The sequence below is a fragment of the Petaurus breviceps genome, unplaced genomic scaffold (assembly GCF_028583685.1).
Source record: "Petaurus breviceps papuanus isolate PSGF00001 unplaced genomic scaffold, PetGlider_PUasm1.0 174, whole genome shotgun sequence".
NCBI lineage: Eukaryota > Metazoa > Chordata > Mammalia > Diprotodontia > Petauridae > Petaurus > Petaurus breviceps.
The window spans coordinates 41,640,490-41,660,946 of NW_027185761.1; the positions used below are offsets into that span (position 1 = coordinate 41,640,490).

At 34.9% G+C, this 20,457-nt stretch overlaps 1 protein-coding gene across 2 annotated transcripts in view; it reads left to right on the forward strand.

The window, feature by feature from the left end:
• The window catches only part of EIF4E3 (eukaryotic translation initiation factor 4E family member 3), a 54,150-nt gene extending 37,788 nt beyond the window's left edge, over positions 1–16,362 (forward strand). Inside the window, exons 4-7 of one of the 2 annotated variants that reach the window (XM_069084095.1) lie at positions 738–798; positions 5,755–5,821; positions 9,853–10,008; positions 14,734–16,362. In XM_069084095.1, coding sequence (XP_068940196.1) covers positions 738–798; positions 5,755–5,821; positions 9,853–10,008; positions 14,734–14,780 — 331 coding nt within the window. In that variant the 3' untranslated portion in view covers positions 14,781–16,362. Of the gene's footprint in view, positions 1–737; positions 799–5,754; positions 5,822–9,852; positions 13,281–14,733 lie in introns of those variants that run through there. The other variant, XM_069084094.1, reaches the window with a different exon arrangement.
• The last annotated feature ends 4,095 nt before the right edge of the window (positions 16,363–20,457 follow it).

Here is a 20,457-nt window from a genome sequence, read left to right on the forward strand (position 1 = left end):
TTGGAGGGGCAATTGGGGTTAAGTGACTTCCCCAAGGTCACATGGCTAGTTTTGTGTTAAGTGTCTGAGGCTGGATTTGAACTCAGGTCCTCCCGACTTCAGGGCTGGTACTCTATTCACAATGCCACCTAGCCACCCCCGCAGTTGTCAAATTATAAAAAAAAAACAACTCCATAGATCTCAGGTTGAGAACCCCTGATATATTCCCACCAATTTCTCTTGCCCACAGAGAAAGTGAAATGAAGATTTTAAGGGAAGATTCTTTAATTTTGCTTTCTTTTCCAAGGTCATTAAAATCCGTTGTTGTGTTTATTTTGGCATTTGTCTTGTCCTGTCCACTCAATAACTACCTTGTTAAATTGGACATAGTCTTTTAAAATAAAAGTTTAAATAAAATAAATCTCGTTTTGCCTTAAAAAAACATATGAGAAATTTGTGGTTTCATATGCTGTCGTTTTGTGGTTCATTGAACATTGTAATGTTTGTTTGATGACAATAAAGTTCAAAATAAAAAAAGAAAATTTTCAAAAGTCTTCCTTGAATGTTTTCTTTTGGTAGGGAAGGCTGTGATGGACACAAGTAGAAGGAATGGGGAGATTATAGTAGTGTACATACTGAAGAAATCACAGATAGTTTGATGTAATGAAGCATGTGCACATATGTACACACATACACATACCTCAGACATACAATTACATGCACATACTTTTTCAACTTTTTTTTTATCTTCAACTTAGGGAAGAAGAAAGCAATGCAAAGGGTGGTGTGTGGAAAATGAAAGTCCCTAAGGAAAGCACGGTATGTCTGTACCAGAGCCTTTCTGAAAATTACTCATCTGGGCCTTTGTTTATTGTGTTAGCAGACAGATTTTTGTGTTCCAGAATATGCTAGCATCATTGACTTTGAGTAGGACGTAATGATGAAAAACCCTGAGTTATTGTCTTAGTCCTTTCTCTGCCCTACTTTCCCACCTTGGGAAATCATTTCTCTTCCTCTATAAAGTAGCAGTAGCAATGCTGACTTATGAAACAGCTTACAAAACTCAAGGCTAGGCAGATTGGAATAAAAGGGAATTATTGCTAAGAAAATTATTTCTCTCACTTTTCTCAAGTTCCCATATTTTATTCAACTGGCAATATTAAGATGGTTTTACTCCTGTGTTGGCCATGATTATACTAAATTCCATCCTGACTCTCATTAGAGCCTAAAGACCTTAACCAGTTGCTTTTTTAAAATGGAGGATAGCTCCCAAGACTTATAATAACTCCAAATAACACTTTGGAATAACTCCAAAGAGCACTTCTTTTCCATAGTGATTACATTTTCACACGTCCCTGTAAAGCAGAATTGTGTTTTGATTCAGCTGAACATCAGAAAGTTAATGTTCAGGTCTCATCTCCATCACTCAGTCCATAACCTTCTTTGACAGATCACTTTAAGCCAAGTGATTCTTAACCTTGTGTGAGTGAACATTTTTAAAAATAGTTTGATAACTGTATTTCAGTATAATTGGTTTCTACTTGATGTGGTCATACATGCCCGTAATCCCTTCCTAATGGGGAAGTCTCTGATGGTGGTTCACTTGAGTTCAGGAATGCTCAGCTGCAGCAGGCTAAGCTGACTAGTTGTCTACACTAAGTTTAGCACTGGTATAGTGAGCCTCCAAGACTGAGGAGCCAGTGGGCTGCCTGGAGAAGTGTGCCCTGGCTTTACCTTGCATGCTGATAGGACATGAGGCATGAAATATTGCTATGTAGGGGTTCCAAAGTGATGCCGGGCCTTGCTGCTGATGTCCAGGACCTTCCCTGCATCAAATGAGGTCTAGGTGATGCCTAAGAGATGTGGAGCTTTTGTTGTGATGGAGGCATTCAAGAGTATGGCCATAGATGTCCTCAACAGACTCCTTGAGAGTTAAAAAAGAAGCATGTCCACATGGGCCTGTATTCATTACATTGGATGAAAACAAACATTAAAATGTTACCTTAAGACTTAAGCAAAAGAAAACCAGCCTTTGATAAGGGATAAAAGAAATAAAACTACACAGTCCCACCTTTCCATTGTTTCTTTCATGTATGTATGCTCAAAAGAACTGAAAAGCCTCCAGGGTCCCATATGTCTGAGATGTATAGAACCAGATTTATTTGTTAAAGGTGCAAACTATTAGTCAAGATACATTCTTCCAAGTTTTGACTGTTACTTGGCATATGTATTAAAAAGAAAAAAAATGTTAAGGAAGCAAATAGCAAACTACATAAGGCTTAGTAAGCAGGGGGCAGGGGGAGAGGAGAGAATGGGGGGAGGGAGAAATATTTATTTTTCAAGTTTCATTTTTTATTCATTCAAACTTAATAGTAATTGAGTTTTAAAAGAAAACCTGATGTCAACCTCATTTGAAAGGAATTTCCTATTCATTCCTTATCTTTATTCTGAAATACTAAAAAAACATTAAAAGATCAGATACAAAATCTGAAGTCCATTGTTAATGATTTGTTTTTGAAAAGCATGCATTGACTTTAACAGTATTAACAACGTCCTGTTTGCTGCTACTTTCCCTATTGGCTTTTTACATTGTGGATTCTTTGGATTGTGTTAATATTGTTTACATTGTTGTTGCCACTGTATCAATTGTTCTGATTTAGCTTTCTTCACCCTGTATTGCTTGTATATCTTCCCATATTTCTTTGTAGTCTTTATATTTGCAGTTACCTATGGTATAATAGTATTCATTTATGGTGATACTCCATTTTTTTCTGCCATTAACTAATTATCATAACTCAGATTATCTGCATTTATTTTTGCTATTATAAACAAAGCTGATGTGATTTTTTTTGGGGGGGGATCTGTATGGCTTTCCCTCTCTCCCCTCCCAACCCCCCCATTCAATAACATTATTAGAGTATGCATAATGAATTTTACATACTAGATTTTGAGTTAGAAGAAAGCTCAATCATCAAGTTCATTTCTTTCACCCAGTTAACAGATAGCTGAACCCATATTTGGACCTGGTCCTCTGACTTCAGATCCACATTTATGCTACTGATCTCTTAATAGCAGAATCACCAAGTTCTTTCTTTTTAGAGGGTCCACTTGGCAACAGTCACCAACAGTAATGCTTTTTGTTTCATAATTATACCAATGCCTTTTCTCCAAGTAGCCAAGACCTTACACAATTCTTAATTAACAAATAGTAGTATTGCACTCAATTTCACTTGAAGGCAAATGCAGCATAAACTATGAAATCAAAAGGATCATTAATTTTCACTGATCTTAACTTCTCCCTTCCTAATCAGCAGTGCTGTGTAGAGTCACTCACTGCATAGAGACAAATTAGAAAAAAAGCAAAAGATTTTTCCAAAAAACAGTCCTTCATAGTAAATAAAGGAGAATGAGAGTGGGAGAGAGCAAGGTGAAAAAAAAGTACATAAGGTTCACAGGGGGAACTTGAGGAGTGAAGGAAACAGATTTGGCAATGACATCATTCCACAGGGATTCATATTCAACTGGGCTGAGTAGACAGATGCCAAGGCCTCCGTTTCTTCTTCCATAAGGGGCACAGTTATGCTTCTACAACACCTATGTGCCAAGAAAGATAGTGAAGGTGCCTTTCTGTACAGTGATAATTTACAAAATGGACTCTTGTTTTAAATGTGAAAGGGCACTACCTATAAGTCTCATGATGTGGCATGAACTCCTCTATTTGGCATTTAAAGTCCTTTTCAACCTGGCCCAATTTTACCTCTCCAGTCTTCTTAAACTTATTACCCTCTATGTGCTCTGATCCAGCTTCCTTTGGTATTCTTCATACAAGATACTCCCTTTCCTGACTCCATGCATTTTCATTGGCTATCTCCCATGTCTAGAATGCTCTCCCTCTTCGGCTCCAACTCTTAGTTTCCCTGGCTTTTTTTTTAAGCCTTTTAACGTGTCTCATCTCCCATAGAAGGTCTTTTTGATTTCCCTCTCCCCCAGCCCTGAACTGATACTTTTCCTTTGAAATCACTTTGAATTTGCATTGTATACATATTATAGTTATGGTTGTTTGCATGTTGACAATACCACCACCACCTCCCCACCATTAGAATGTGACCTTCTGGAAGAGGGACCATGTTTTTTGGTTTTTCCCTTTCTTCATATTCTCAGTACTTAGCACAGTGCCTGGAATATAGTTAAGTACTTAATGAATGCTTTGTAACTGACTGTCTGAATGATTGAACCTTCATTACTAATCATTATGAACAATAGATTAGCTTTGTGAATCAAGACAAAATGCCTACCAGCTCACAGAAGAATCTTAGCTTCTCCCCCACACCCCAACAATAACTTATTTACTAATTTAGTGACATTCCACGACTATGGCAACCTTGACAAAGATACAGAAACAGTTAAAATCAATTCCCTTTTTTCTTTGGGGGTGTTTTGTGGAGTCCAAATGTCTTTAACATTTTTGAAAAATTGTCCAGTGCAAGAAAAATCTTGCAGCTTCATAGACCTAAAATGTGCAAACTAATTTATTTCTTTCACAGCAATGATTTGATACTTTTGAAATTAACCCAGCACCGAAATTATTTACATATGTGAAAGATGTGTGTTTTGGGGTTCTTTTATTTAAGAAAGAACAGGGAAAACTTCTAGCATACATACACATACATATATGTACATATTTGTGTGCTTATATGTTTATACCTCTATACACATTCTGGCTAACGAAAATGGAAATCTAATCTCTCCTTATGTGAGTGTCACTAACTTTAAAAGTTTTTTTTTAAGTGATTCTGAACATTGCCAATTCCTTTACTAGGAATGTGTTTTCTTTAGCCTTGAAATCTCTTTGCCTCAGTTTACCACAGTTCATTATGATTTTCCCTGCTACAAAATTGTTATGTAATAACCTCCTCCAGGCTCTCCTCTCTACAATTCTCCATGCAGCTGCCAAAGTAATCTCCAGCACACAGATCTAATCACATGATTCTTCTGCTCAGAAACATTCAGTATTGTTTTTCCCATTGCCTACTGAACAAAATAAAAACTCTTTAGCTTGGCATCCAAAGCTTCCATAATCTTTATCTCCCACTACTCCTTCTTGAACTGAAATCAATCTGTCAGTTGGAAAACGTGTATAAAACATCTTCTGTGTGCCAGGCACTGTGCTGGTAAACAGGTTTACAAAGACAAAAATGAAACAGCCTCTGCTTCAGGTAACTTAACATACTCATTTCACCAGATCTTTTCTTGTTCTCTCCCACCTTTATGTCTTTGCACATGTCATCCCTAATTCCTGGAATCAATCCTTCTCTACATCTCTGCTATTGAAATACTGCTCCTTTTTGAAGGGCTGACTCAGATCGTGTCCAGCTCCACGAAGCCTTCCTTGGTACCACCTTTTAGACATGATCCTTCTTTTAATCTCTTGCACCATCCTGTTCAACTCTTCCTTCACACTCAAACCCAAACTTACCTTGTAGTTATTTGTATATGTGTCTTCCTCTTACTCTGTCATCCCAATTTTTGGCTCCCAAGGGTAGGAAGAGTGTCTTGCTTCATCTTTGTATCCTTAGTGCCCTTGCCCAGCATTGGAAGGGACTTAATATTTGTTGAGTTGTTAAATTATTAAAGATTTTTCCCATCTGATTTGGGGATGTCTGAATTTTCCAAGTGAGCTTGAAAAACTAATGTTTCCTGATACAAGAGCAATTTGACTGGGGTCCTGAAACTCACTATCTGAAAATTTGTGTGTGTATTTCTCTTCCATGTTAGCCCACAGTTTGGAAAGAGTTGTTGTTAGCAACTATCGGGGAACAGTTTACAGATTGTTCTACAGCAGGTAAAAACAAAAAATCATGGCTCAAACTGCATGTGTATGTATCTAGTGCTTGGCTTTTGTGTTTCTTACTTGGCAGAAGTGATTTTTTTTGGTGTGGCTTTTTAATATGATGTTGTTAAGAAGCTGTTTATTTTGTTACCATGTAGTTGGCTTAGATTTCTTTTTTTTCTTGCATGTAACCAGTGGTTTTTAGTACTATCTTTTTTGTAGTCTACTGAAAGGACAGAAGTGAAAGAGAATTTTTTTTTAGTTTTTAACTCTTCTGTGTCCCAATTCTGGAGCTCCCCATAGACTTTCTTTTGATTTTCATGGGCTGTTTGGTTGCCTCAGCAGTTGAATGGATAAGTAAGATTTTAATCAAATTACTGGTTAGCTGTCCAAGTTTTCCATAAAATGTAATGAATATCTTTCATACTGCACACTTAGAAAATAACCAGAAACTTAAGCAGTAAACATGTAAGAAAAAACTCTCATCAAATATCAAGCAACAAAAAAACCTGACATGTAAAATATATATACTTATATAGATATAATCAATATCTGTCTTAGAATATAAACTATAGCACTTGATGACTAGCTTCATTTTATGTATTTCCTAGTTGTTGTTTGTTTTTTTTTTTCAATCAGCTATGGTGATTTGTCTACAATCAATAGGAAACAGAAAGAAAAGTTAAAATCCACTGAACTATTACCCTGACCAAAATTATTTTCATTTTCCTTGTCTCAATTTTTATTTTCAACAGGAAAGTGAAAAATAAGAGCCAGTATCTCCTGAAGTGTGTGGGAAGGTGGGCCCATTCTGTTAGGTCTCTTACATTTTTTGCCCTTTTGAATTGTTCTGGAGAAGCAGTAAAAAGTTCTCATTTCCAATCCACAAATGAGGCTGCAGAGTGAGCAGGGCTTACCCTCCATTTATCTCTTTGTGCTGCTCTGCACACATCCCATCTGGTTCAACCTCGATTGTTCCATAGGTGATAATAAACTCAGGGCTTTCTGAACCTTGCTAGCCCATTTTTTAATGTTGAATGGATTTCCCAAAGTCCTGAAGACTTGACTGATCATTATTCAATTCAGCACCCAAAAAAACAAGAGCATTTAAGTTCACTTTGATTCCTCCTTGGCTGTCCCATTCAGACAGATTCTGGGTAAGTGTAAATCAACAACTGTTTTCCCCTATTTGGCCTTTAAATAAAGCATAGCTCTCTTGAAAATTTATTTTGATAGAGTAAAGAGCTTGTGGGTTTTACAGAGCATTACTTCAATAAGGGATTTAGAAACCACCCATGTCCAAGCCGTTTGTAGCTACAATCAAATACATGGTTAAGGTCTTTTAATTTTATTGGTACTCTTACCTCTTACACTTCAACTTAGCTACTTTAGAGATGAGTTGGGTTGAAATGAAATATTGGCTTAACAGTAAAGAATCTTTCTGCATTAGCGGGAAATAGTAACTTGGCTAAATGTTGCTAAAAATATGACTCATGCATAATTACAAACATGTGAATCCTGTTGAGAGTCAGTTTTCTGTATGAATTATTTCTGTTTCAGGTACTAGGAGAGATGAACTAAGTAAAAATAGCTGACCAGCTTGAGTAAATAATATCTATGGTTACACAGCTGTCTCTGGAAATAACACACATTTTATTAGGATCGTGTTCATGCTGGCTAATTCCAAGTATGAATATAGTGTAGGTTTGCTGGAGAGCCAGAAGTGCCCTTCCATATCATTTGCTTTCTACTTAATATGTAATTTTTGGTGTCCACATCTTAAATTCATGGAAGTGATGTGCTAGACAAGTAAGATATTCTCTCTCTCTCTCTCTCTCTCTCTCTCTCTCTCTCTCTCTCTCTCTCTCTCTCTGTATACACACACACACACACACACACATATATACACACGTGTATTTGTCTGTATTCTCTAGACAATTAAATTTAACTGCAAAGTGAAAAACTGTCAGCCCATTATTTCTGTTTTTAACAACATCAGAACAGTTTACATAAACAATTTCATCTATTTTGAAGAAATGTATTATTAAAATTATTTGAAAGAGGATTATTCTCTTCCTAAGGTGATAGTTGATTTTGTTATTACTACAAGATAAAAAAAAATCCTGTCTCTAAATAAAAGTTGTTAGTATAGCATAATCACAGAGCTGGAAGGGCCTTAGAATCCATTTAATCTAGGCTGAGGCTTCTCCACCTTTTTTGTACACCTTTGGCATTCTGGTGAAGTCTATGGACCCCTTCATTGTTTTCACCTACATAAAATAAACTATATAGGATTACAAAATATGCCTATATATGTATATATATTTATATACACATACATATACATATGTTTGATGTGTTTGTGTAATGCAATACACTATTCTATTCATGGACTCCACATTAAGAACCCCTGATCTAGTTCTAGTCCAACCTGTGTTCTATAAAATTCTCAACTCATATCATAAAATAGTAAATCTGGAATGGACCTTAGAGATCATTGAGTCCAATCCCCTCATTTTTTTTTCAAATGAAGACACTAAGGCTAGGGAACTGAAGTGCTTTTGTCACTTAATACATTTCCTGGCATATTAGTAAATACTTTTCCCCTCATCCTTCCCAAGGTCATACAACTATTAGCCTAGGGTAAAACTAGAATCTACGTTTTCTAGCCATAAGCTTGGCTCTCTTCCTGTTATACTAATTCTGCTCATGTCTCTGAATGAAGCACATTTTATTAGGCTCAATGTTTTTTAATAAAGCAATATAGTAAATTTTTTAAAGAAAATTTAAAAACAAGCTCATGATTTAAATTGTGTCAGATTATATGAATAAATTTAACTCCCAAAAGAATGCAGGATAAACTTACTAAAATTTGACATTTGCAAAACAAATCAGGCAAGATAATGTATGACTTCATTTTCTAAATTTGTTGATACTTGTGTATTTCACTTTAGTAACAGAATGTCAAGTTTTGTGATGCTGTTTATAGCAAACCATATTTGTCTTACTGTAGTGAAAGTATGAAACCAGAGATATTATGTGAGACCACCATCATTGCATGGGAATAGATCACCTCAAACATTCTTTCAAGCTCTAATATTTTTTGTTTAAATCTACAAAAATGGAACAAGTGAACATTATAACAAAATATCACATCCAGTGGTTATTGAATTAGCCCCCTCAACTATCGATAACACTGGCAAGGACTGAAGAGTAAGCAAAAAATGTCCTAACAGGTCATGGGATCATAAATCTAGATCAGGAAGGAACTTGAAAAATCACCTAGTCAATTCCTGCAGCCCCATTTTTTCCAGGAGATTAGGTGACTGATGAGGTCACACAGTAAGCATAAGGCATTTGAACCCAAATCCCCTTGTGTTAACACTAACAATGTGTTTACCCTTCTTTTAGACACCATTCTCATAAGCTTGATTATCTGTTTTCCCAGCCCACAACAGAAAAGAAATTTGAAGTTAAACATGGCTATGTGAATAGAAACTGTTACAAACAAGCACAAGGACATAAGCAAGAAGGGACAGTTGATAGCTTGACAGAAGAGAAGGTGGCACCAGGACTCAGAACTTGGGGAGAAATAGTATATAGTGAAACAGATGTATACACATCTCTGTAGCTCATGAGAGCTTCATTATAGCAACTGCTGTCCATAATGATGATCTGTAGTCATGAAGAAGTGATTAATTTCATTATATCCCATTTAAGGTATTAAGGAAATATGTGATAAATATGAGAAATGTTTTCAGCAAAAATGAATTTAATAACAATATTTTTAAAGCTTTGGTGCTTAATAAAATGTTTCAGTTATTTGGAGTCCCAGAGTCCATGACACTGCTGCTGCTATAAAATCACTTGTTTGCTAGCTTTTACTGATTATGTTTCCAATTTATAATATAATTAATCTTTAGAGCATATTCCTTTTTAGTTTTACCCATAATTTAGGCAAAATGTTATATTCTGAAACTCATTGTAGATTGACTCGAAAGATTAACTCATTTCCCCCTTGATCCTGTCTGTCCTCCATGTAGATGATGATGTAATAGGGGTTAGTGTGAGTGTCCGTGATCGAGAAGATGTTGTTCAAGTCTGGAATGTGAATGCCTCTTTAGCGAGTGAAGCAACAGTCTTAGAAAAGATCTACGAACTCTTGCCACACATATCTTTCAAAGCAGTATTTTATAAACGTAAGTACTATGGTTCCAATTATCCCCTTTTAGGTCAATCTATAGTTTACTTTTAAAAATAGAAAATACATTGTTAAACAGGAAAAACAGAATCACTTGAGATTCCTGTGTGTTTAAAAAAATAGTCTGCATAATTCAGAACAGATTTTATTCCCTCCTAACTGTGTGGGTCAGGCACAAAGGTACATAAAATATTTGTTATTTTAAAAAATTAAACCTAATCTTATATATGTCATACTCAGGAATGATTGCATTAGATTCAAGACAGAAATTTTTTGCAGGCTATTATAGGAGCAGATGGGGGTAGATCTTTAGTCAGTCTTCCCATTTATAATATGTAACATCTGTATTATAAGGTCAGGCTAGTTCTAGATGTAAAGATTATTATAATGAAATACTAATTATTCTTCCTTATCCATGATTATAAATATGGAAACTGAAAATACATTTATTCACTTACAATTGTAAAATGTTAGCAATCAAAGTATAACTACATGCATGTATTGACCTGGAATTTCCATTTCAATTTGTATCTATTGTTTATGTATAGTTTTAAAGTTATGAGCTTTGTACATCCACTTAAGCAAGTGTCTGCAAATTCTGGGTTATGGTTTTAATGATAAATTTGATGCTAGAACTGCCCCTTATTCAATAAGCATTCCATAAGTTCCTCGTATGTATAAAGCGCAAGTCATTTTAAGTTTTTTTTTTGAAATATTTGAAGTGTTTCAAATATACAAACTATCATAACAAATATGTCCTCTTCTCCCAGTTCCAAAGGTGGGAGGAGCTTAAAGATGGGACGGGATGATTTATTATTTCAAGATTGTCTGACTGTGATTGAAAATATTGAATAGAAGCTTCTGTGCAAATAAGAGGCATGAAAGTCAAACTGCTCAGGTTCTAAAGAGTAATATTATCTCATAGCTACAGTTAGATACCATGTGCTGAGTTTTTTCATTTTAGATGAAGAGGAGAAACTAGAAGGAGGGGGGAAAGAAGCCATACAAATAGTATTCCTTAGACTTGGAGTGTGGGAACTGTGTGCACACCCACGTTGTACTTTGGATGCTATAAAACTATATTCTCAAAAAAAGAAAATAAAAGAGAAAGCTTACTTTTTTGAATGTTTTTTCCTATATGGATATTTTTAATTTTCATGACAAAAAAAATTTATGACAAACTATTGTTTTTTTTTCTTGATAGATTGTGAGAGACTATTCTTTTCTATCCATTTAGGTATTGCTACCTTGATCGAACATTATAATATGAAGTGATTGGTAGTTAGAGAGATAAAGAGAGGTAAAGTGGTAAAGGGTTCTGGCCTGGGAGTCAGGAGACTTAAGTATTAGTCCAGGCTCTGCTGTATGACTGTGGACAAGTCATTTAACGTCATTGGAATTCAGTTTCCTGGAGAAGGAGACTGTTGAATTAAATGACCGCTAAGGTTCTTTTCAATATTAAAATTCTGTGGTTCTGTGGTTTGGAGTATTCTAGTCAATCTGAGTTGGTCTAGAATAAGAGAAATTTAATTTGTTCACATTCATTAAATAATCGGATCCCAAACTGGCACGACTAGTTTTTGGGTCTACGTTAGTGATCTAATAAGACTGACCATGTGGCAGTGTGATTTGCTGCTTAGCAACTAATTGTTGTGCTTGCTGAAAAAAAAAACAGAATTGAGTTTATTTTTAGCTAATTTAGTCAAGCTGAATGGCCAAACTGAATGTGGATGCCACTAGAAATCATGACTAATGACAAGTGTCATTTCTGAGTAGGAAAAATCATATTTTAATGTTATATTAAAATTAAAATTTTCAAATTATCTTGATTTTAGTTTAGATTAAATTATTATTGTCCTAATATGGATTAAAACACCAATAGTTTTTCTGACTCTCCAAAATAGGCAGTCTGCTCAACAGGATTCTATTTAATTCTATATAATTGTTTCAGAAACTAAGAAATTGACAGAAATTTTGTTCACTGAGTGATTTGACATTGATAAATAGCTTTTGGGTGAACTGAGTAGAGATGGCTGACTTCATGAATGTAGTTTGTAATGATAATACCTTTTGTTTTGGGTTCAAGAACTCAAGAATTGACAGATTCTGGGTAGCATGTTAAAAATCAAATATCAAAAATCACACAGAAGTGACTTAATGCTCAATCAAGTCAGCCAGTCAGTCAAAATGGGAATATATATATATATGGCAAGATTTCACTGTTAACTTGGGCAATATGATACTTTTGTTTCCAGGTCTAAATCTGTTTTTTAACCATGGAATTCATGTTAGGCAGAAATCATAGATTGTACTGAACTATTTTGTAGAGTAGAATGAGAAATCTCTTTATGGAAAGTAGAGGGAACATTTTTATACTATCTTTCCATGCAATTTTGCGTGTCAGTCAATCAACAATCATTTATTAAGCACCCATTACATGATGGACTCTATACTAGGCATGCTATCTGTGTTGTCTATGTATAATTTTCAGTTAGAATATTTTTATCACAATACAGATCTCACTTAACCTTATTTCATTAGAAGTCTTGATAGGTCTAAGAAAAAAATAGAAGGAAAGAAGGAAGGAGAGAATAAAGGAAGGAGGGAAGAAAGGAAAGAAGGAAGGAAGAAAAATGTCTAAATAGACAAATCTGTGAGAAATGCTCAGTTCTTAAGTACAGTATTCATAAAGAATGATAATTATGAATAGTTAAGAGAAACCTGGGGAAATTTGCAAGATATAATGCAGAACCAAAGGAACAATACAAATAATAAAGACAACACTAAAATCAATGTGGATAAGCAACAAAACTCTAGTCAATTACAAATGTCACTATTTGTGCCATATAATTAAAGTTAAAGAGCATATCCCTCCTTGTAGTTAATTGAAAAAAAAATTATTTAGGGGAGTATACTTTACAAAGTAGGATTTTGTTTGTTGCAAAGTAATTGCTGGGTCAAAACAAAATTTTTCAAAAAAATGACCAAAAAAAAAAAGACGTAGGACATTTAACTGAATGTACAGACAGACATGAAAATTGAAATGTTCAAAGTTGGAGTTCTGTATCTGCATCCTGTGAGGCTTAAAGCCACCCTTAGGAAGATACAGATCTTGGGACAACTCATACTTTTCCACACTAGTTTTTATGGTTGAACTGTGGTTAAGATTAAAATAAATGTTAAGGAAAAAAGAAGTCAAAATAGTAATAGACATGAGAAGATGTAATATATATCATATGTCAGTTGGGAAGGGAAGGGTCAGACTCACCATTTTGCCTTGGCAGTAGTGTAAAGGCTGATTAGATGCCATAGTTTTACTTTTAGTTTTTAAAAGAATAGTTGGTACTTCACCAATCCTAACTTCCTTCATTTACCATCTCAAAGCCCACTTTTCTTTAGGAGATTTTGCTTATCTCCATCACTGCAAGTGCTTTCCCTCTGAGATTTCCTCCAGTTTATATATCTTTTATGTTCATTGTTATTTGTATGGGCGTGTATGTTATTTGTTTTTTTCTCTTTAGATTGTAAGCTCCTCGAGGACAAAGAGTTTCTTGTCAAAACAATGTTTCTTAATTTCTTTGTATTCCCAGTGTTTTGCACACTGCCTGGCACATCGGGAGCACTTAATAAATTCCTGTTGAGGGGCAGCCAGGTGGCGCAGTGAGTAAGAGCACTGGCTCCAGAGTCAGGATGACCTGGGATCAAATCCTGGGTCGGATACTTAGCACCACACCCAGAAATAACTGGCTGTGTAACCTTGAGCAAGTTACTTAACTCCAATTGCTTTTTTAAATAAATAAATAAATAAATAAATAAATAAATTCCTGTTGACTTGACTCAACTCTCTAGACACCAGGGGTCCTTTAAAGTGTGGAAGCCCAAAAGCATGAGAACCAAAGTCAGTTGCCCTGATTTTTCACCATACTTTGGCATGGCTCTGAAATGTTACCTACTTGAGTAAAAGATAACAAAAAATGTAGTTGTCTGATCTTGCCATTTTACTTTGGGTTTAGAAGCTGCCCTCCAGGACATAAATTTCCTAACCAGGAATTTAGCCCAGGAGGAAATGTTGTAAACTCTATTTCTAAGTTTTTTTCACTTAAGAATGTGAAATCTGTCATTTTTTCACATTGTAAATCGAAAGTGTAGTCATCCCCGAAATCCAACATTGGGACTAAGAAGTAGGAGGAAGTCTAAAGATTACTAGTATCAGTAGTTATTTTTTTTTGTCTCTGTAGAAAATGAAGTAGAAGAAAACATCATTGGGAAAATGTATTAGCTTTACAAAATGCCATTTGATTGTATTTTGACTGAGCAACATAGCTATCTATTGTTACTATCTCATATTATTTTTTAGGTTATTTTTTTTTGTTTGTTTTTTAAAACAAGCATTGTCTTAGCTGGGTAATTTTTCTGATATGTTCCATGTGACACATTTTAATTTGTGGGTCTCACTTGCAGCAACATATTTTCTTCATCACCCTGTCCAGTCTTAGTTTCTTGGACACAGCGAAAAGAATCAGACAACATTACTATTGTTTCCCTACGCTTTGTTTTTAATTTTAATTACATATCCCAGGAGACAAGTGTGTTAGTGAACAGTTACTGGGGTAATGGTATTTGAATTTTCACTGACATTTAGAAAATAAAATAAGAAGCTTAGAAGAGGGTTGCCCCATTCCTTGTTTAAACTTTTCCTTTCTTCTTTTTCCTGCCCTTTTAGCCCATGAAGAGCATCACGCTTTTGAAGGTGGACGTGGAAAACATTAATTGCACTCTGCACAGAATTCTTTGGCCTTTGCTGATTGGTTTGGACACAGTCTAAGCAGGAGGGAAAGTGGAGAGAAGACTTGCTGAAGCAAGATACTGGCCATTTTAGATGTGTTTTTCACCCTCTTGGATGGTGCAATTAGTACTCCAGGTTCCAGATGGCAGAGGACTTGTGTTGACTTCTAACATGATATTACTTGCTTTGGGCCTTTTAGATTCTTTCTCCATTCTTTTCATTCTGTTTGTTTTTTTCCCCCATCCTCTTATTTTCTCTCCAGTCTAATTATTGTTTTATATAGACCTGTCTCCTTGAGATACAAGGTTCTGGTTTCTCTTGAAAGGGCAAATAGGTACAGCCCTGACAATGCTGCTCTTGCCGATCATGTTGTCCATAGAGGAGACTGGCTTGGGGAACCAGGCATTTTAATTATTTGTCATCAAAACATTCCTATTAATAAAGCTTTTGCTCCTTGTCTTTGTTTAAGGAGAAAGGGAAACTGTATTCTATGTTTTAACGTACAAAATGGTCTGATTTTGCACTGATGAATACATGCACGGGTTGGCTTGAGGGTTTGAGGTTGGGGTATTTTTTTTTGTTTGTTTTTACACAGAAGGTAAGATCAAGAAATGATTTTTGACAAATGCCATGAGCACATTTTCATATTGTTCCACTCTGGAAATATTTTTAACCAGGTCTTCACTTTGTTTTTTTGAAAGCATTACTTAAAAGTGAAAGAGGAGGCTTTCACTTCATAGGAAACCTGATGCTTCTCATTTAAAAGGGAGGTGATAACATAATTGCTTAGAATTAAGTTTGTTACCTTCTGAATTCGGGGTGTATGTACCTACTTAAGGTTTTTCAAATCAATCCTAATGCATTTTGCTAAATGGATTCTCATTTCTAGCTTGTATTCTGTGTAGTTTCACATTATTGACAGTACTCTAAGGGAGGCAGTTTTTTCCCCCCTTTTTCATTTAGGAGCAGGAAGTTAATTCTCATTTGCAGTATGAATGTGAATATTTACAAAGTTGAACTCTGAGTGCATTTTGTCCATATTAATTATTGGAATTGTTGATATATTTTATTATGCTACCAAAGAACTATTGATTTTAGCTGTTTTTTTTTTAATTTTTCAAATAAGAAACTGCAGAGTAGAATCAAATGTATATCCCCCTCTCCCCCGCTGAATGAGATTAGTGTTTTCACTTGGGAATTGTTCATATTGCACTGATATCCATATCTTTATTCTAGGAAGTCTCTGCCTATACCTACCTGGAAAAAAGCACAAGATTTTTTGGTGTGCTTTTTTTTTAAGTTTTTTTTCTTGTTGTTGCTTTATTTCAGGATTGTTAGCAAATAACACAAGGTTATAAATCTTGTGACAGGGCACTATGTTCACTACTGTTTTGCCCAATATTTCTAACTCCTCTTTGCAAAGTTGAACAGCAAAGATATGACTTAAGATAGTCATCAGAAATATATGTTTATAAATAAATGAAATTTCCATTTAACATTTTTAGAATTCCAGCTGTATTTATAAATAATAAATTGTACATTATCAATAAAAAAAACTTTCTAAAATTGAGTTGCTTTATTGACTTCAAATTGAAATACAGTATAACTAGACCTGTTTTTTTTTTCTGAAGACAAGGACCTGCTTATTTAATAAATCACTAACATTCAACTCGTTTCTTAATTTTTCATCAAGAAATTATAAGTGACTCTTTTTTTGAAAGAGTAAAAAAATTATCCTTAGCATATTTTTCTTTAGTAATAAACTGAATCTGAAGTATTTTTACTTTTAAATATATGTATCTGTGTTAAATGTTACATGTAGGTGTTCTAAGTAAAAAAAAATAATATTAGGCTTAGTATAATTTTTGCTAATTTCTATCATTTAAGTTAAAAAACATGACTTTGGCATATTGAATGACTTTTTGGCCAAATGAACTTTAGTAATTGTTTTAGCACCTTTCAAAATTAGTGGCTGTTGAAAAGACTTTAATTTACATAATATTAAGAACCTATCATCTTAATTACCTTAGAAGAGGATTTTGTTAAATTTTACTTTGGAAATTGTTTTAATTGAATATTTAGTTCATAATATCCTTTGAATGAGCTAAGCTGATTTAATCAGTTTTAAAACCTCTCATTAACTGCCTAGATTAAAGGAGGTGATGATATGTAGAGAAGCAAGGAAGCATTTTGTGTGGTTTGTGTCTTTCTTTTCAACCTATTTTACTAATCTTCCCCCAAGACGAAGTGGTGATTTTCATTAAAATTCTGATATTTGTAGCCAAGTCATTGAAGGTGCCAAATCCATAACCCCTCAGGCACTAAGATTCACTTCCTCCAAAGGCCCATGGAATCCAATGGCTTTCCAAGTGAGCATAAGCTGTCTTGGACTTTCTGTGTGTGCTCAAGAGTCACATTTATTTTCACACAACAAGGGTATGTAACTGGAACCAAGATTTGTTTATTCCTCACAATTTTCCCTAGGTACTCCTGTACCAATAATCTTTTAGGTCCTGGGCCTATCACATCCTTTATTAAACTAAGGAAGCACAACATATAGTCGAACTGTTTGACATTGGCAGAAACCAAACTAATGTCATAGAAATAACCATGGATTTGGACATGGCAGACATGGGTTTGGATCCCACTTCACTTATTAGCTATGTAACTATGGTTAGGTCATTTTGGTTTGTTGTTGTTCAGTCATGTTCAATTCTTTCTGACCCCATTTGGGGTTTTCTTGGCAAAGTACTGGAGTGGTTTGCCATTTCCTTCTCCAGCTCATTGTAGATGAGGAAACTGGGGCAAATAAGGTTTTAAATGACTTGCCCAGGGTCACACAGCTGATAAGTGTCTGAGGCTGGATTTGAACTTGGGTCTTCCTGACTCCAAGCCCAATACTCTATCCATGGCCCTACTTGGGTAGCAAAATATGTAATACTTATACTACGCACCTCACACAATTATTGTGAGAAAAATGTTTTTTTAATCCTTAAAATTCAATAGAAATGTTGGTTATTGTTGGTATTAGACAGTAAATTAGATTAAGCAAACTTTTCCCTTCAGTTTTGCTTCTTGTCAATACAATATAGTAACTGAATAAAGCCAGAATATATTGGGAGCCTGGTATGGTAGACCAGTGATGTCTAACTCAAATAGAAATGAATTCTTGAGGTCCATGTATTAATTTAGAAAGTCACAAATCAACATATGTTGTAATTATTTTTTTATTTGTTTTATCATACATTTCCTAATTACATTTTAATCTTGTTCTGATAGCTCTAAGGACTTTTGCAAATCTGAAGCTTTTACAGTAGGCTGTTAGAATCAGAGGATCTGGATTCAAATCCTAGCTCTGCCACTTTGTTCTAATCAACTGAACAAGCATTTATCAAGGGCTTCTCAATAGAGTATTCAGCTCTGTGCTTAGAGGTGGAGATACAGACTAATATCCACAATCGTTCCCCCCAAGGAGCTCACTCAGGACTGACATTAACCTTTCTGACTCTGTTTCTTTATTCATAAAATTAAGTAGTTGAACTAGGTGAACCAGGTACTTTCTGAGGAGCAGGGGAAGTCTGTCATTTGGTGGTGATGGGGGATGTGCTACCCTAACAATCAATCTCCAGATCATGAAGTGCAATGAAATGATTGATTCAATCTTATGTATGATTTGACCAAAATAATCAGGCATTCTGTTTTCTAATTATTACAGATGCCTTGGTGACAGCCAAATTATTTGGTCATTGGACATACTGTTTTCTGGGTGATTTTTTTAAAAAAGGAATATTATATTCAATTGCAAATCTGTTAAACAATCAAACATTACAAAGTGGTGAAATTTTGGATTAGAGATGTGGTCTGTTAGGGGAATTTTGTAAACTGGAATTGGGATGAGAGTAAACATGGTAAGAAACAGTGAAAGCTTATCCTGAGAATTAACTGGATACCTGAAAACTACACAGAGTCGTTAGAAAAAAAGTACTTTGCATACATTAACAGACTATTTTAAGATGAGCCAGGCAGTTCAAGTATTATCAGCCCCATTTTACAGATGGAGACACTGAGGTTCTGAGAGGTTCTTACTTGAATTTGAATGTTAACTAGTAAATGTCTGAGGCTAAATTTGAACCTATCTCATGACTCCCAGAGTCACTAGCTACATCTCAATAATCAACAAGGATTATTACTGCAGTCACATCATCCTATGACCCTCTCTTAATTAATCATAGGATCATTGCTATAGAACTAGAAAGGACTTCTGTACCCAACTAGTTCAATGTCTTCATTTTACAGATGAGGGAATTGAGACTCAGAGAAAGGATTTGCCCAGAATCATACAACTGGTAAGTGTCAGAGGTGAGACTTGAAAACCCAAATCTTCCTGATTCTAAGGCCCTCATTCTTGGCATTTCACTGATAGAGGGAACTCTTAAGAATGAAGATGAAATTGGCAACTTCCCTGCAATGTATGTTTCTAAAAAGTGGTCAGGAGCACTAAGACTTAGCCAGTGTCTCACAGGCAGGAGAGAAAGTGGACCCAGGCCCTTCTGACTAAGTCCAAACCTCTACCCATTATGCCATGCTCTCTCCCTCCTCTTTGGTTTTATAGGAATCTGGTCTCTGGCCTGATTTGGAAGATTTTTAGTTAATTATTGAAATCTTCTGAGGGAAAAAAAAGATATTTTCATGTAAAACAAAGCTAAAAGTTAATTGTGGGGGGAAAATAAACGAACATTTAGTTATTGGCATTGTTTCCTAAGGAATCTTCAGAAAGGGACTTGGATGGAGACATAATTTTACCAACATTTTAGTTGATAAGAGGCCAATCAAAAGCTGTTCTGACAATCACAGCTTTTAGAAGTGCAATTTAATCTCCACGGGGCTCAGTTTTTTCATCTGTAAAATGAGAGATTGGAACTGGTTGTTCTCCCTTGTTTCCCTTGGTCAGGTCAACCTAATGGAGTTGGGATAAAAAATTCCTTGGAGACACATCCAAATTTAAAATGTTTATTCACCTAAAGTCTAAACTAAGTTACTTTGTACATTAAAGTATATTTTGTTATTTTTACACTGTTCCCTATGTTTGGAATGACCTCTTTTGCCTTCTTAGCCTTTTGAATTCTTAATCATCCTTTAAAAACTAACCCAACTAACAGTTTTTCCATAAAGCTTTTTAAATTTCCTTGCAACTCCATATGCACTTACATTGCATTGTTGTATCTTAAAGTTCTCTGTTTGGTCTAGTAGACCTTAGGATCCATGTGTATAGAAACTGTTACTATATATACTATACACATGTAGTGTGTGTGTATACACATACATGTTATATGTGTTTATTACATTGAGGGTCCTAATGTGATTAGGATATCTAAGAATATTCAGACAGAAGAATAAAGAGAAAAAAATATACCTTTCATTTTACAACTATTTCTAGTACTTTCATTTTTCCTAAAGTTGTAAGTTGTTTCAAAGAAACTCCTCAATCAACATCAAATTACTTAGTTCAAATATATATATTGCGAATAATGTGAGTGTTGAGGAAAACTACCATTACTTAGATGTGCGCAGATAATATTCATTAATAATAAATTTATATCTGGTGTCCCAGTAAAATAATCTAGGAAATTTCAGCAAGTTCACAATATAAAGTCATTTATA